This window comes from Tupaia chinensis, unplaced genomic scaffold, assembly GCF_000334495.1.
Source record: "Tupaia chinensis unplaced genomic scaffold, TupChi_1.0 Scaffold000009_1, whole genome shotgun sequence".
Lineage (NCBI taxonomy): Eukaryota > Metazoa > Chordata > Mammalia > Scandentia > Tupaiidae > Tupaia > Tupaia belangeri.
In genome coordinates, this window is record NW_006159439.1 from 1,370,491 (window position 1) to 1,389,662 (window position 19,172).

General features: G+C 36.7%; 1 protein-coding gene across 2 annotated transcripts in view; it reads left to right on the forward strand.

Annotated features, from left to right (window-relative positions):
- Positions 1 to 19,172, forward strand: part of EPHA3 (EPH receptor A3) — a 404,175-nt gene that overhangs the window by 362,071 nt on the left and 22,932 nt on the right. For both annotated transcript variants that reach the window (XM_006139867.2, XM_006139868.2), the window contains exons 14-15: positions 8,421 to 8,570; positions 10,768 to 10,961. In XM_006139867.2, coding sequence (XP_006139929.1) covers positions 8,421 to 8,570; positions 10,768 to 10,961 — 344 coding nt within the window. The remainder of the gene's footprint in view (positions 1 to 8,420; positions 8,571 to 10,767; positions 10,962 to 19,172) is intronic.

Consider the following 19,172-nt stretch of genomic DNA (forward strand, 5'->3'; position numbering starts at 1 on the left):
CTGACAGAACTCACAGGCAGACAGATGAACTGTGAACCCAGTAAAGTATTTCCTAAATCAGCAGGGAGAGATTTGTATATATAATTAGAGAAAAATCAGGGCAGATATGAGCTATTACGGCTCAACGTCCAGAGATTTCAGCAATTACATTCCTTCTCTTTAGAAATCAAAATTTGAAGCCTCCTAACCCATAGTGAGCTGACTTCAGTTAAGCTCATGAAAAATGCAGGCATTCAGCCAAATGTCTCATTTGAACTGTCTAAATTCATTAAGCTTAGAAAACTGAATTGCAGGATCTTTCAAGAACAGATTTATTGTATGGTTTCTACTACTACTGCTGTCTCTGGACACAGTGAACAAGGTTTTAGACTCCCTCAACTAATCCCAAATTGGAGTTCAGTGACTCTGTCATGTTCTACCCAGAGAAGCCCTAGCCACTTTACTTGTACCACTTTATCTCCTTAACTTTTCCAAAAGAATCCTGTGGGAACAAATACAGATCTTATAATAAAACAGACATACAGTTTAACCATAGTTAGTCCATCTTTACAAATCCAAAATAGCCAAGATGCAAAATGTTAATATCCTTTTGTAATTCAAGTTTTATTTATTTATTTCTCTCATAGGGGAGGGAAGAGTAAGAAAAGACTCCCAGAACAGGGTCTCCTGCCTCCATCCAGTCTTAGCTGTTGGAGACCATGGGTGCACACATACCCAGTGTGCTCAGGAGGTCCCAGGGCGTGAACCTAGGGCCTCTCTCATTTAGTTCTAATTGCATTATCATTGCGCCACCACTCGGCTCCCAAAATGGTTAGCATCCTCAATCTTTACGTAGGGGTAAGAAGGAAACTTGAAAGTTAAAAGATCTTTATAAGTCTGCAAAGTCATTAAGCTGTAAGGAATAGATAGGATTTATCATGGAGTTGAGTTTTATATCCCCCATGACTCAGTTTATGAATGACAAGAAACTTAATAGAGAGCTTAAGAAACTTGGCTACAATTAAATAGAAGGGTCAAGTCTGGACCCCAAAACCAAGATTCCTAATTCCTATAAAATTGAAGAATTCAAATAAAACAAGTAATTAAATCTCTTTCTGTAATTACAGAGCGATACATTGATGAGGCATCAGCTCTGGGAGAAACTGGCTGTAGGTTGGGCGCTGCAAATACAGGAAGCAGGCATTAACTTCTGATTCTGTTAGATTTAAATTGGAAGTCCCTCTGCAATTGAGGTTTTTAGATACACTCCATATGCTACAATTCTGGGCTTTCTCCAAGCACTTGGAAGTTTTCTCTCAAAGGCATTAATATCTGGGGAGCTTAAATGTTGATACAGAGACCACCTAAAGTAAATGCTTCATTTTAAAATCTGTTTTAATATGGTAAAAAAAAATCTTCATAAATTATTTTTATGGTAACTAGTTGTGATTTTGCAATATTCTGAATGCCTAGTAGCATTTTACCAACCAAAAATTAAATTACCAACCACTTTAAAAGTTTTAGCTCATCAATAAAGTTGCATTTGACTGATTTTACTGTGGCAGGAAAGACATGCCAAGTGATGATAGCATTCTGTCTCATCGAGTTCAAGTTTTTACATAGTCTATTCAAAGGATGTGTTTGGCAGTTACATGAAATTCATTTCAATTTAGAGTGCCCCCCATATATATACAATGGGAAGACAATTTCTGAACCTGAAAAAAGAAAACAGAAAAGCAACAACAACAAAAACATAAGTAGTATGGGCTTGCATTTGTTGAGCTGGGAGGCAGGAGATGAAGAGAAACGCTTGTGGTCAATATCAGGAGCAGAAGAATGCATATGTTCTGCAGTGAATTACTAATAGGAAGTTTAGTGAGTCCTACTCCTGCATGTTCCATTTATTTCGTTTGATAGTCTTAGGACTGCAGATGCTCAGCTTAAATGCAGTGATCTTTATTGAGAATGGGACTAAATCAAAATTTATGGGCCCCAGTTTTTTTTAAACCATATTGTGAGATCAAATTAGGCCCTCAAGAACACTTACCCAATGTCTCACTGTGCCAATGACATTTATGTAGCTGCAGATAGTGTTTGCTCTTGGAGTAAGCTCTCATGTATTGCTAAAATGCTTTTTCACTGATGCCTCCACCTTATAAAAAATATGTTTAATTTATAGGGTTAATTTAAGTTTTATTAGCAATGGGAAGTTACTTAATCTTTGAAATAGGGAAAAAGTAAAGGGAGTCAAGAAGAAATAAAATATTTAATACTAGGTCATTGGGAAAATCATGATGTATTTTTCTATACAAAAATGTGTCATAACTTTCCAGATAGCCCAATAATAAGAAGAAAAATCTAAAGGGGATATTGTCATAATAACCAAATCTAAAAATGAGAAGATTAGCTCTGATAAACTTGCTGGTTGCTTTTCTTTTATTACAGTTATAAGATAGGTATAATAGTATCTCTAGAGAGTGTAAGAATAGTGGAAAAAAGTTTATCCCATTTAGTCTATATAAAATCCTAGATAAATCCTACAGCTCATGGGATTATTTTCTCATGCAAATCAAGAATTGTCATCTAAATTGTAAATTAAGAATTTACCAAGATCAGCAGTTGGCATAATGGCTATGTCGCTGGACTCCCATGTAGTCGACCATGGATCAAGTCCCGGATGGTGGCTTAAACTCATGCCGGGTGTGTGTGCGTGCATGCCCAAGATTCCAAAAGGAGAATGGAGAAGGGGTTGTGGCCTGGCCATCCCCCCAGAGGGTGATTTCTTACTTTCTATCTCTCTGTCTCTGTCGTTCTGGTGAACCCACATGCCTTATAGCAAAAACCTCTCAAAAAAAAAAAAAATCTAAAGTAGTAATTCTCAAATAGGGAAGATTTTGTGCACAGGATATTTGGTAGTGTCTGGAGAAACTTTTGACCATCACAGTTAAGGGGATGCTAATATAATCTAGTTGACAGAAAGCAGAGATGGTGCTACACATCCTACGATGCACAAGACAGGACCTTAGCAAAATGGATCTAGTCTCAGGTCTCAGTAGTTTTCCTTTAGAGAAGCTGTGCTCTAAAGCTACCCAACATGTATGAAGAATGGAAGTGGGCACTCATGCACACACACCCAGCATGAATTTCAAGCTGCCCGGTCCAGGACTTGAACCACAGTTAGCTATGTGGGAGTCCAGCACTGTAAGCACTATACCACCTGCTTGCCCCAAATCATACATTTTTAAATGCTCAAAATTACCAAAGATTTTTAATAAAATATACTGCTCTAAGTCCATATAATAATTAAATAGTATTCTCACTTGACAAAATTTCATACTCTTTGGCAACATAATATAAACAGGAGAAGCAGAAAGTCATGCTAATGTTTTAAGCTCTGGGAAGGCCAAGGTAAGGATGCAAAGGCAGTTACTCCTGTGGACTCACCAGTCTAGTCAGGGTAATTAAGCAATAGAAGAATCATAGAAGATGAACAACCAACTCTGCTTGGAAGATTCCTAAATGTTCCACCTATGAGTTCACTTTCATTAGAATGTTCAAGTAAGGAGTTTACCAGTTACAAAAGATAAGCACTGAGAAAGCCTCCCAAGAAAAAAGAGCATGCATTTAAGAAGACAGCATGTACTTAGGAGAAAGAGAATTCAATTAAGATCAATGAGCTTGTGTCAAATGCTTACTCTGAACATTTGCTAAGATAATACCTAAACAAGACAATTGTTCTCTGCAGTGAGAACAGGCCCTGTGACTTACGTTCTGTATCTTCAGCTTTATAGTTTATTCAGGTTTTCATAGGTTTATGATTTCAAATTATAGTTTGGGTACACCATTTTACTTAAGGCAACAGATACGACAAGATCTGCTACGTGAATTTGTTTTACTGGCGTTGAACGTAGAGTCTGCTACGTGAATTTGTTTTACTGGCGTTGAACGTAGAGTTTGAAACTATAGTTCTAAACTTTTGAAGAGTTTGTAATAATGTACATATTCATAAATTCCAGTGATTTTGTAGTTTGGAATCCCTCCTGTAGTTTGATTTCTTTAAACTTTTTTTTTTTTTTTTTTTTTTTTTTTTAATGAAAAAGAGTGTCTGCAAGTGTGTGTGAGAGAGAAAATCCTTAACCGGTTCTCATGCTGCTATCCCCTTTCTCTAGTCCTCCAGCTCCTCAGGATCCTGGGTTTCTTTGTGCACATTTTCAGCATGTTTTCAGGCAGACCAGTGATCCAAACTCATGATCAGCCTTGTGGCTTCCAGCACCTCAGTCTGGTATACCATGGATTGTGCCACCTTAAACTAAGCCTAACTGGATTTTTGAAATTTCAAACAAAGTGCGTACAATATTGATGTATTTTTCTTACACTTAAAACCGGAGTGACTGGGGACCAGCAGTCAGCATAATGGCTATGTTGCTGGACTCCCATGTAGTTGACTACAGTTGAAGTCCCAGACCCAGTGGCTTAAACTCACACCACGGGGCACGTGTGCATGCGTGCCCAAGATCCCGAGAGGAGAATGGAGAAGAGGGGATTGTGGCGTGGCCATGCCCCCTGGGGGGTAATTTCTCGCTTTCTGTCTCTCTGTCTTTGTCTTTCTGGAGAGCGCATGTGCCCTATAGTGACAAGAAAAAAAAAAAAAACAGAATGCCTGTTAATTGTGGAAATAAGAAATTGCATTTCTTTTGTTCCATAAATATGCATGACTTTGACTTCTGTTAATTTTCTGAGTTATTTCAGAAGGAAACATGTCCAGTGATTCCATTTGGTACCTTGAGTAGATTTCACATGTTTAATTTTGTTTTGTCAAAATCAAAAAGTAGCATTTAAAAATAGTTTTTAAAGAATATGTTCTCTTTGGGGCCGGCAGGTGATGTGGTGATTAAAGGTGCTGGACACCTACATGGCCAACCGCAGTTCGAGTCCCAGACCTGTTGGCCTGCTTTCTCACTTTATCTCTCTTTTTCCTTCTCTCTCTCTCACACACACACACACACACACACACTCTGTCCCTCTCCAGTCAATATTTTTAAAAATATATATTCTCTTCTTATTTTTTAGGTTTTTGCAATAGGGTGTGTGCACTCACTGAAGAGAAACAGAAAGAAAATGAGAGGGAAAGTGAGAAATCATCCCCCTGCTCTTGGGATTTTGTGCAAGCATGCATGCACAAATGGTGGCAATCCCAAACTGCCTGGTCTGGGACCAGAACTGTGGTTGACCATATGGGAGTCCAGAGCCTTAATTAACCATGCTTTTTGCTGGTCCCGCCCAAAACGTATTCATTTTAAAGAAAGTGTCTCACTCTTGTGCTCTCCCTGCCTCAGCTTCCCAACTGGGAAGAGACGCTTGCACTACATGTGCACCCAGATCTGCTTTATACATGGTCTCACCATGTTGCTCAGGTCAGCATAGGGTTCTTCACCCACTGTCTGGGCTTCCCCAAGTCTCTGGGATTACAGGCTCACGCCTTAGTACTGGGCTTTTAGGTTGTACCGGGAATCGAACCTAGAACTTCCATGTGGTCCCAACTCTGAAGCACAGCATTTTAGCAGTATGTGCCTCTGCAGCTGGGCCCATATTTAAAAATACAAAAGTCAGTATAGGCAGGTACATAAAAGTGAATTTGGGGGTTTTAACATTTTATTGTCATTTTTAAAATCAAATATATTGGTGGAAAAAAGAGAAATATTAGACTTGGAAGCAGATTTTCCAAATTTGAATATAAAAAGAAGGACCCTTTAAAATTTTGTTGGAAAAAGCATACAACGTGTGAAGACAGTGAGAGTGAGTGTGCATGAGTGAGTAAGTGAGTGAAATAATGCAGTTTCTCGGACCTGGTGTGATTCCCTCGCACGACGACTGTGGACATTGCTCACGTTCTTCATTGGCACTCTTCCCCAGTGTATTGTGCACTTTGGTGTCTCTCACTAATTTCTAAGGCTCTCTGTAGTCTTGGATCCCTGATCTCCTTCTTGATTTTTGTTTCATTTCACCGATATTAAGTGCTAACTACCTTCACTATAGCATCTTAAAAAGCTTGTGCTCAGTCTCTGCCTCTCAGTATTCTCACCATATCTGTCCCTTTCTATTTCTCCCCACATCTGCAGAGTGTCATGTATCTTCCTAGAGCCCACATACTCTTACCTCCTTTGCCGATCTTCAGGTGGTGTTCTCTCTGAACAGAACACCAAAGAGAAGTGCTCCACTTTACTGAGTTTTATTTTTTTTTATTATATATTTTTTGAGAGGTTTTTGCTATAGGGCACGTGCGTTCACCAGACAGACAGACACAGAGAGACAGAAAGTGAGAAATCACTCTCCCAGGGGGGATGGCCATGCCACAATCCCTTCTCCTCCATTCTCCTCTCGGGATCTTGGGCATGCACACACACACGCCCGGTGTGATTTTTCAGCCACCGGGTCTGGGACGCGAACCGCGATCGACTGCGTGGGAGTCCAGCGACATAGCCATTATGCTAACTGCTGGTCCCCCGAGTTAGTATGAATCACAGCTGACTTCTCAGCCAGGACAAAATTTCAACAGCCTATCTATGATTAAGTACCGATGTGACACCTCAGCTTCCTCTCCCGTTATATTCCTTCACACCAAAAACCGTTCTTCTGGAACATACATTGTTCTCCCTCTCTGCCTTGATTTATGCCCTTTTGCTTAGATTATGGGACTTGTTGTTGTTGTTACTATGTGCCAAAAGCTAGGTAAAAATTTCACTGAAATTTTTCCTTAGTTCACAAGCAGTACAGTTCCTTTCCCAAATAACAGGTGAGGAAATTCAGCATAATAAAGTTTAATAACTCATTTCCTGTCACTGATTCATTTCTGTAAAGCACTGTTTGGCCCTACTGAGCATCACTTCAAATCCAGTGTCATGCTATAAAGAAGCATGTTTTGATCAATATGGTTCAAGATTTTGATGATGTAAATACTTTGAAATAGACATTCCTTTTTCCTTGAATCAAAAATCATACTAATCTTTCAAGTGACCTCAACTTCAGTGGAACCCCCCAGTAGTTCTAGTGAGAAGCTTGGCTTTAGGTTTCACATCTACAGGAACTTTGACTTGCTCCTCAGTGTAAGATCCCTGGATCAGCCAGGAACAGCATCACCCAGAATTTGTCACCAATGCAGACTCTAGTTGCACATCAGGCTTCCTGAGTCAGAATCTGCATTTTAGTTTGAGCAAGCCTTCAATGGTTCACATGCACTGTAAAGTTTGAAAATGAATTCACTACATACATATTTCTTTCGTTTTTTTTTTGTTTTGTTATTCACAGCAACTAATTTTTATTCATTTGCTTGACATTTCCTTAACAGAAGGGCTAAAATGTTATTTATAACTGTCATGGAAAGTGATTAGAATAATACTTCCCATATGGTTGACAATTGGTACATCTTCATTAAATATATTTATTGAACTGAGAGCAAATTCCATGGAAGTTTCCCCTATTGCATCTCCTATAACTCACAGAAGCAATATTATCCTTATCTAGACTGAAAGTTCTAGAAACATACTTATTATATCTATTTGTTTCCTATGGGAACTCTCTAGGACATGGAAGGACTTTAATAATTAATGATGGAATGAGGCACTCAGTAAATTAATCAAAATGATTACTCTATTAAAGACACTTTTTAAAAGTATACTTTGGTTTAGTGTTAATTTTAGTTAAAAACGCCTGTAAGTACTAATGTGCTAAGGAATGATCTAATTTTTTTAAAATAGTAACATATCCCCATTCTGAATTAAGATTACTTGGTTAAGTGTTGATCTACACAAAATCAGTAAAGGTTGATTTCTGAGAGCTCCATTAATTCATTAATTCTTTTCTTAAGATTTTTTTTTTTCTCTAAGGTGTGTGTGCTTGTTGGAGAGACAGAGAGACAGAAGGCAAGAAATAATCCCCCAGGAGGGATGCCGCAATCCTTTCTCCCCCACTCTCTCTTCAGGATTTTGGGCATGCAAGCACACATGCCTGGCATATTTAAAACTGGCAGGCGGGCCCAGGACTTGAACTGTGCTAGACTACATGGGAGTCCAGCGATGTAACCATTATGCCATCTGCTGGTCTTGAGCTTCATAAATTCTAACATCTGATATATCACATCCACTTCAGGTTGTTTTATTACAGATCCAATTAATGTGCCATAGTTTATTTAAAATGTCAACATTTAAGAAGTTTCCATTTTATAATCACAAAATTCTTCCACAGTTTTTGAAGCAAATTTATTGCAAATGGTAAGTTACTCCTACTGGGAATTAAAATAGAACACCAAGATACTGTAGTAGAAACCCATATTTTATTTCAGGACTGAAGTATTCTGAAAAATGCGGTCAGACTTCAGATTACAGTGTGCATTTGATACGTGCTATCCAGTACTCAGTTATGTATCCATGATGTTCTATTCCAAGGGAGGGAAGATCCCTATCCGGTGGACATCACCAGAAGCGATAGCCTACCGCAAGTTCACGTCAGCCAGCGACGTGTGGAGTTACGGGATCGTTCTCTGGGAGGTGATGTCGTACGGAGAGAGACCATACTGGGAGATGTCCAATCAGGATGTAAGTGTTTGTCGGCTATGAGTTATGGATTCCGATGAAAAGATCAAGCTGTGTAAGAAAGAGGAGCATAATGAAACCAGGTGGCTCCTAGCTTGTCACATTGAAATAGAATACTTAGAAGAAAGGAAACCGTTTTCCAAGACTTGGAAAGATTAATTGAATTGTTCTTACAGTTTTCCATGCGTCTCTCAAGTCAGGGTTTAGAAATAAAACAAAGTGAAATATTTATTATAAAAATGTAATAGAATAAGTGACCGATAAGATAACCAATAGATATCAGGGAATATTTCATGTATTTTTGCTCTTAAAAATAGTTTCTATGTAATATTAGTAAAATACTATCTTTCCTTGATTTAATTACTATAACTATTCCAACATATTTACTTAAATACTGTTTTCCCAAAGTCTGACAAAAATCACCAATCTCTATTAGAGTTTCTAATAATACGTTAAATTGTACATGAATTTAGTTACACACATTCAAATCTCTGTATACAGAAAATCTGGCTTCCTACTATTATAAGTTTGGCATAATTTTTCAAAAGAAATGATGTTTTTGTATGTTATGTTTTGCTAATACTTGGTAAAAGGTTGCTATTGGCATTCGGGATCAGCACTCAGAGATTTATCTTTCTGCTGAGCCAAAATCTCCACGCATGTCCCCATAGATACACAAGAAGGCAAGTTGAGATGGTTTTAGTCATTTTCCATTCACCACTTATAAAAATGCCTTTGATGTATTTTGAGATATAAATTTTTCTGTACTTCAAACATGCTATTTTTTATAATAAGTCTGGGAAAATCAGACTCACTTTTTCACATCTCTATTTTATAATTTTTCTCTATATCGAAGGGTTTCAAATTATTTTCTCTGAACCAGCAACTTTAGCCCCGCCTCAGAATTTGCTAGGAATGCAGATTCTCAGCCCTACTCCAAACTTGGGGTATCATAAACTTGAGAGGACAGAGGATAGTTCTCTGTATATTAATATGTCCCCCATATGATTCTGATGCACATTAGGTTGAAAGTCACTTCTTAATAATGTTTAAAACAATAAAAAATAAATAGTTAATTGTGCAACACTTATTACTTGACCAAAGAAAATCACTGTGATTTGGAAGGGACCATTTGAACTGTGATGTAACTAAAATCTGTACACTAATTTTCATTTAGACTTCATTCATATAGATACACCTTCATGTATTAATCTCCATAGAGACCCGTATCACCAAATAATAATTTCTCTATAACATCACATTTCTTATATCATTGAATGTTTATTTCCATTTTATCTGGAAATGAACTTTATAAAAACTTTTTTGCTATGGGACCAGCAGATGGCATGCTGATTGAGAGCACAGGACTCCCACATGGCCAACCATGGTTCTAGTCCTGGCTTGCCAGATTCTCAGCCCTACTCCAAACTTGGGGTATCATAAACTTGAGAGGACAGAGGATAGTTCTCTGTATATTAATATGTCCCCCATATGATTCTGATGCACATTAGGTTGAAAGTCACTTCTTAATAATGTTTAAAACAATAAAAAATAAATAGTTAATTGTGCAACACTTATTACTTGACCAAAGAAAATCACTGTGATTTGGAAGGGACCATTTGAACTGTGATGTAACTAAAATCTGTACACTAATTTTCATTTAGACTTCATTCATATAGATACACCTTCATGTATTAATCTCCATAGAGACCCGTATCACCAAATAATAATTTCTCTATAACATCACATTTCTTATATCATTGAATGTTTATTTCCATTTTATCTGGAAATGAACTTTATAAAAACTTTTTTGCTATGGGACCAGCAGATGGCATGCTGATTGAGAGCACAGGACTCCCACATGGCCAACCATGGTTCTAGTCCTGGCTTGCTTTCTCACTTTGTCTCTCTCTCTCTTTCTGTTCCTCTCTGATCAAATCAAAATTAAATAAAGTTAAATCAAATAATTCCCCCCCAAATTCTTTTCTAAATAAACTTTCCTTCTCTTGATCTTTATTTTTAGACAGAAATATATTCTAATTTAGTTGATCAGCTGTTATTCTTTTAGGTAATTAAAAATGAGAACTGTTTTACTTAACTTTTAAGTTAAATGCTCACATTAATATGCTTTGCCATGAAGATGCATAAATATAATAAGTCCCATCTCTAAGTCTCTGGAAACTTTGTTTTTCGCACGCAGGTAATTAAAGCTGTGGACGAGGGCTATCGACTGCCACCCCCCATGGACTGCCCAGCTGCCTTGTATCAGCTGATGCTGGACTGCTGGCAGAAAGACAGAAACAACAGACCCAAGTTTGAGCAGATTGTCAGCATTCTGGACAAGCTTATCCGGAATCCCGGCAGTCTGAAGATCATCACTAGCGCAGCAGCAAGGTGACCTAGGTTTTGCGTCCCATACTCATTTTGAAACACATGTGTTTACTCTCTCTGTGGTGTTCATTTTTTTTCACTCTCTCAAATGCATTCTTTGAGACTTGGATTCCTGAAGACTGGGCAATGTGTTTCCTTTTTTGCTTTCTTTATTTCTCTTTCTTCTTTCTCTCCTTTTCTTTCTTCTTTTTTTTTTTTTCTCTTTTAGATGAGTTCTTATGCTCCTTCACATTAATGATGAAATTTTGAGATATTTTTCAGTTTCATTGTTGACTAGAGTTGATTGAATATTCAAAGCTTGTTTTAAGTCTCTGGGAAATGGGAACTGGATATTTATTTTCTTTTCACACTCCATTATCTAAAAAATAAAGTAAGTTCCTGCGGTAGTGAGAAATTCAAGTAGAGTCTAAATTCATTATTTAAGATAAAGCTTCAAAAAAGGATATTAATAATGAATGCAATTCCTTCCCACTTGAACAAATCATGGTCTAACCTTATATTAGGTGCCAATTACTTTGCTAGACCATGTGAAGGATCAAATTCAGAGTAAAAAGCAAAATTCATATCTTGACAGTCACGCAAATGTAAATACATCATACATATAAATCCATTCATAACGCAAAGACCATTAAACTGTATGCATTCCCTTCCCAGTCAAGAACAGTGAGTTCTCTCAGTGATATTGAAGGATGTCAGCTACAATGCACCTAGAAAGTACAATGAAAGAAATAAGAGAGAGAGAATTTTTTTCTAGGGCCATGGTGGGAAAAATATTAATGTATTTTGGGCATCTTGGAGAAATTAAAAATTAAAATCTGTGTAATAATGTAGCTTCTCACTGTACGCATAAGAGAAAAACAGATCTCTTGACAACCGTGCATTCTCACAGACTTTTAATGTTTTATTCTGGTTTTTGATATGAACTAGTACATATGTTGCACTTACAAAAATATGTCTCCTGATAACTAGAGGCAGAAGTATTTCAGACCTATTTGGGACTTTTGGCTGTCTGGCTACTCACTCAATGGCTTTACTACAAGTGGCACCAATGATAGCTAATAGGTGCAATGGGGTTTTCTTGGTAATCTTGACTTGTGAACTATTCATACCAATATGAATCTCTGTATAACCACCAATTGTTTCTTGACATCCAATCTCACTTATGCTATTTCAAATTTCCATTAATCCTGCCCTGCCCTGTTGTTTTCATTGCTATAAAGCATAACTACAGTTAGAATTCAATGGATTAAAAATTCCTTGCTTCTGCTTCTTTATCTTTTTTTTTTTTTTTTTGAGAGGTTTTTGCTATATGGCATGTGTGCTTGCCAGAAAGACAGAGAGAGACAGAAAGCGAGAAATCACCCCAAGGTGGGATGGCCATGCCGAAATCCCTTCTCCTCCATTCTTCTCTTGGGATCTTGGGCATGCACACACATGCACCCAGTGTGAGTTTAAGCCACTAGGTCCGGGACTTGAACCATGATCAACTACATGGGAGTCCAATGACATAGTCATTACACCAACTGTTCGTCCCTGCTTCCTTAGTTTTCTACTTGAAGATCAAGTAGTGTTTATGAGTGAGTGTGTGTGCTTCTGTGTGTGTGTGTATAGATACATTAAAAAGTTCAACTAATTATGTTTTTGTATCAGTTTTTAAAATAAGTATTTTAATGTAGTATTTTTAAAAAATAGATTGCTTTTGTTGTTGTTGCCAGAGTGAACGTGTGTTCACCAGAGAGGGAGAAAGAGAGAAAGTATTTCCTCAATTGAGTGTGGTCACACCTCAATACTTTTTCTCCCATTTCTCTGTCCCATTAGGATTTATGCATATATAATACCCAGTGCATTTTGTAAGTTGCTGGGACTGGGATGTAAACAATGGTTGATCATGTGGGATCTAGCTCCCTATACATGACACCTATGCTCTAGGGTTAACTTTTAATGCAGTGTTTTTGGAAATCAAAATTATAGGACCACAAAACCCACAGTGAATGAAATATCAAAATTTTAAACAGAGACAGAATGTGACAGTGTCAAGCCAAGCCAAAATTGGAGCTTAAGGCAAAAGGAGAAATTGAGCGTCTCCTTCTACATGTTTGTGTGAATTTCTTTTTCTTCAGCTCTATTGAAGTATAATTGGCAAATAAAAATTGCACATATTCAAGTATAAATTGGGATGTTATGATATATGCGTATATTATAAAATGATTTTCATTAGCAATCTAATTAACATATCCATCATCTCATGTAGTTACTTTTATTTGTGGTGAGGTAACTTAAGATCTACCCTCTAAGCAATTTTCAAGTATGGAGACAACGCTATTTTCTATAGTTGCCATGCTATGCATGAGGGCTCCAGAACTTACTCAGCCTATAGTGGCAAGTTTGTGCCCTCTGAACAATATCTCCCCATCTTCCCTCTACTTGACCCTCAGTAATCACTCTTCTACTCTGTTTTTATGAGTTGGACTTTCTTTTCTAGACTCTACATATAAGATCATGCAGGATTGTATTCCTATGATAAGTTCATTTTACTTGACATAATATTATCCAGCTTTATCCATGTCATCATAAATGGCAAAACTTCCTTTTTTAAATGGAGGTCGCCTAATATTTCATATGTATGTGTATATGTATATGTATATGTATATGTATATGTATATGAGAAGGCTTCAAAATTTCATGAAAACTCCATATTGTGATGAAATTTTGAAGCCTTCTCATATACATATACATATACATATGAGAAGGCTTTGGGATCTAGCTCCCTATACATGACACCTATGCTCTAGGGTTAACTTTTAATGCAGTGTTTTTGGAAATCAAAATTATAGGACCACAAAACCCACAGTGAATGAAATATCAAAATTTTAAACAGAGACAGAATGTGACAGTGTCAAGCCAAGCCAAAATTGGAGCTTAAGGCAAAAGGAGAAATTGAGCGTCTCCTTCTACATGTTTGTGTGAATTTCTTTTTCTTCAGCTCTATTGAAGTATAATTGGCAAATAAAAATTGCACATATTCAAGTATAAATTGGGATGTTATGATATATGCGTATATTATAAAATGATTTTCATTAGCAATCTAATTAACATATCCATCATCTCATGTAGTTACTTTTATTTGTGGTGAGGTAACTTAAGATCTACCCTCTAAGCAATTTTCAAGTATGGAGACAACGCTATTTTCTATAGTTGCCATGCTATGCATGAGGGCTCCAGAACTTACTCAGCCTATAGTGGCAAGTTTGTGCCCTCTGAACAATATCTCCCCATCTTCCCTCTACTTGACCCTCAGTAATCACTCTTCTACTCTGTTTTTATGAGTTGGACTTTCTTTTCTAGACTCTACATATAAGATCATGCAGGATTGTATTCCTATGATAAGTTCATTTTACTTGACATAATATTATCCAGCTTTATCCATGTCATCATAAATGGCAAAACTTCCTTTTTTAAATGGAGGTCGCCTAATATTTCATATGTATGTGTATATGTATATGTATATGTATATGTATATGTATATGAGAAGGCTTCAAAATTTCATGAAAACTCCATATTGTGATGAAAACAAGTCATGGATTCAAAATATTTTTTGCACCAAAATAAATTGATGCTTTAATTATATTTTCCATGAATTGTTTGCAGCCCCCTCCCATATATATAATTGTTTGTTCTTCATGTGTGTGTGTGAGTGTGTGTGTGTGTGTGTGTGTGTGTACTGATCACATTGTCTTTACTCAGTCATCCATTGATGAACACTTAGACTGTTTCTATATCTTGGATATTGTAAATGACATAAACATGAGAGTGCAAATACCTGTTTAAGACAGTAATTTTATTGTCTTTAGGTATACACCCAAAAGTGAGGTCACTAGATCATATGGTAGTTTTATATTTACTATTTAAGGAAACTCCATACAGTTTTCCATGTTCACTGTACCAATTCACATTCTCATTAACAGCGTTCCTTTATATTCACATCCTTGCCAACACTTCATATCTGTTGACGTATTCATAACAGTCATCCTAACATGTGTAATAATATCTCAATGCAGTTTTGACTCAAATTATGATTCATGATGTTGAACATATTTCCATATATCTGTTGGCCATTTGTAAATCTCCCTTGGAAAATTATTTGGTTCAGTCCTTGATGCAATTTTTAATAAGATTATTTGTTTATTTGCTTGTTTTGATATTGAGCTCTATTAGTTTCTTATGTAATTTAAATACTAATCTTATTTTCAGTACATCACTTGTAATTATTTTTTCTTTTCTATGGATTGCTTTTTCATTTTGTCGATTATTTCCTTTGCTTTGTAGAAACTTTTGGTTCAATGTAGTTCTATTTATTTATTTTGCTATTGTTGCATGTGTTTTGGTGTTATAGCTAAAAATTGTTGCCAAGATTAAGTTCATGGATATTTAATGCTATTTTTTCTAAGTCCTTTATAGATCAGATATTAAATTTAAGTCTTTAATTCATCTTGAGTTGATTATAGTGAGTATTACATAATCCTGTTTTTTCATTATATTCATCAAAGATAAGTATGGGAAATTTGAATCAAAGTTCAGGGTATAAGAATCATAGTTTATTTGTTGCCAATAACATTTAAGAGTCTCTAAAATTTAATTTAGTGATAGGTTTTTAAATAAAACTACTCATAACTTATCTCAGAAGGATGAATCTCTGTCCTAAATGTCACAGAAAGAGATAGTACAGGTTCTTTAGGAATTCATTTGACAGTTTAACAACTAACAGGACAACAAATCTGTCCTTCCCTGGCCATACGGTCTTCGTTTTACATCCTAAGCTGTTTCTTTTGATCTTTTTTAGAGAGTAATCAAAGAAAAGAAAAACATTTTTTCAGTTTTTTTCCATATCATAAAAAAGACATCTAAGCCATTTCCATGGGATGTATTATCATTATAATGCTAACTTATGTAATTTGATCTAAAGACATTTAAACCTAAGATCAGATCATAGTATGTCAGGATATATTCTAGCATCCAGTTGTAATATAGATCATCTTTTTTGTCCTCATAAACTTTTATTGAATACTTTTCTCTTAGCATATATCCTCTAATACTTAGACATATTCTATGTATTCTTTCACAAAATGTTTAACCTTAGAAAAAACAGAAGTGTCTTTCTACAAAGTGATTTCGATCTTAATTTGCTCAATATGTAGTTTGGGAAATTATATTTATATGTTTACTTATTGCTATTAAAATCCACAGCTGGGCTAATTTTAATTTTATCAATATAAAGTAACTATAAAGCTGTTGACAATGTCCCATTGCCATGCAAGAATGTCAAGAGGCTTTTTTGGTTTTTATTTTTTTTGCTTTAGAAAATTTGTTTCCCCACATTTGACAATAATTATTAAATACTTTTTCTTAACTAATTAAACTTACTTTCCTGTTTAATTTAATAGTGATGTCCTTCATACATAATTTATTGAGAAAATACAGAATCATTCAATGTGAATTTCCAGCAAAAAGAACTTACCAGCACCTGCAGCCACCCATGCTGTCTCCACTCTCCTCTGATTATAAGAGGCGAAGTCCCTGAACTTAACAGAGAAACATCCTACTCTACCTCTTCCTCTCTTTTCATAACTCCTTTCCTCCCTTCTCCTTCCTACATATCTAGGCTCTTTCTTTCTTCAGAATCATTGCTACATGTTTGATTACATTATTTCTCATGTTTCCTTGATGATAAGAAACACCTGGGGTAATTTATTAAATGTGCAGCTATCCAGGTTTATTTCCAGCTTCTGATTTGAGATCTACAGAAAATGCAAATGGAATTCTGCTCTTTGATAAAAACTCCAGGTGAGGTTTCCCATCAGGGGGATCTAGGACATCCTGCCTGTCTGTATCAGCCCTGCTGGTCCTCACAGTCCTGCCACCACTTCTCTACTTTCTAACACTCTTCACTGCCGAACTTCTCAAATAGTGGCCTCATGGAGGCCCGTATTTTCAGAATAACTGAGCATTCTGAAAATTTTTCTATTTTTCTCTTGCTAACCTTCCTAGTATAGTTGAACACACCAACATCCACTGACTTCCCGACCAATAACTGGTGCAATACTTGGCACCTCTCCTTCACTTTATATTTCTATACTGGTGATCACTGGTTCAATGTGGCCCATATTGCTCTCCTCGATTAAAACACTTTTCTAACTGTTTCACTTTTGACCTAGATCACCACAGTAGTCCACAAACTTGTCCTCTGCTTTCTGTTCTTGTCTACTCTGAGCATCAATTCACTTAACTTTCAGAGTTTTCTTATCAAAGTATATAAGGTGACATAATCTGTCACCTGTGTATAACCAGTTCCTATAATACTAAGAAAAAAATATATAGGCTCCTTTCGATAGTTTGAAAAGTTTCATTTTTCCAATAGTTTTGCTTTGATTCAAATATCCATTTTTCCCGTTTTTCAACAACTACTTATGTTATGCTGATCTACCATGGGCTAGGCACAATAAAAAAAAGAATATGGCCCTTGCCATCCTGGAGCTTAAATTGCAGAAAATGTGCACTAAACATTAGACGAGCACAGATTATAGAAGGAAACAGATGACTGTGACAGGCAGTAATAAAATGGCTTGGGAAAACTCTCTATCGAGGTAGCATTCATGCCGAGGCCAAGGAAAAGCTATGAACCAGGCGCTTAAAGATCCTTCTCACTTTCCTAAAACATACTCTTGGCATAGGGTAAGTAAAATGCAAATATCTTGAGATGGGAGGAATTGGGAGGCTTCTGAGAAGTGGCAGAAGATGATGCAGTGACTGAAAGGGTAGTAGAGAAAGGAAGAGATGGCCATAGTGTACGGGGGCAAACAGAAGCCAGGGCCGTTTGGAGACACAGAACGTGGTGAAGACTGGGACGTTTTCAAATGCATGAGGAATCCTTTAGGCATTGAAAGCAAAGTAACCTGAATTGATTTATATAATTGCTTTGTTCAGGGAGGGGCAAAAACACGAGGAGAGGGTCATGTTAACCTTTCAGTCTGTGCCCTGTTCACTTAAACAATATTCCAGCCTTGATGGCCACGTCCAGGTCCTCAGAAAGCCCAAGCATTTCAGAATACAATAGCAAACATTGCTCTCCTGCGTTCGTCTCCTTTGTTTCCCTTCATTAGGAAAGCCATTTATGAGACCAGCAGATGATGTAATGGTTAGGTTGTTGCACTCCCTCATGGTAGCCTGTGATTCAAGTCCCAGACCCAACTGCTTGAGATTCATGCCAGGCATGTGCCTGTGTGGCCAAAATCTCAAAAGGAGAATGGAGGAAAAGGGATTGTGGCATGCCCATCACCTCCCCTGCCGGGGTGACTTCTTGCTTTCTGTCTCTCTGTCGTCTTTCCAGTAAGCACACATGACCTATAGCAAAAAATAAATCTCTCTTAAAAAAAGAAAGAAAAAAAGCAGCTTATGGAGCCAGCAGGTGGTGTGGTAGTTAAGGTGCTGGACTCCTATATGGCCAATCCAGTTCAAGTCCCAGACCTGGTGGTCTGCAAAGCATGCCAAGTGCATATGTGCATGCTCAAAATCCAAAGAGAAGAATGGAGGAGAAGGGATTGCAACATGGCCATTCCCCTTTTTCTCACTTTTCTTCTGTCTCTGTCTCTCTATCAAGCACATGGTCCCCCTGACAAAAACAAGACAAAACCAAAAAAAAGGCAACAAACAAACAAAAAAGAATGAAAGCAGCTTATATACTGTGGCAACACAACCTAAATATCAACAGCACTATTCTTTTACAGAGACCATATTCTTGTTTTTTATCATTATGTTAATTCCACTTGGTGTACCTGTTTGTTTGGTTACGAAGTATCCATTTCCCCAATAACCTCGAAACCTTATTATATCAAATGCCATGCCTCTCTTTTGTTATCGGTGCCAGGTTCAGAGTGGAAATTCAATGAATACCTGTTAAATATTTCAATAAATATTATCTGACATCATTTGTAAATGTCCATTTAAAAAGTCTTAACTTTTAGGAAATAAAATCTAGTTTTTTTTAATCCATTAAACAGATTTCTTTCACATCGGTCATAGGGCAAAACTCAAAACTGTTCTCCTTAGCAAAATTGCATATGTATCCCTTTCTATCATCAACTCAATTCCAGAAATACCTTGCTCAAAAGATAATGGGTGTGGGAACCAGCAGTTAGCGTAATGGCTATGTCGCTGGAC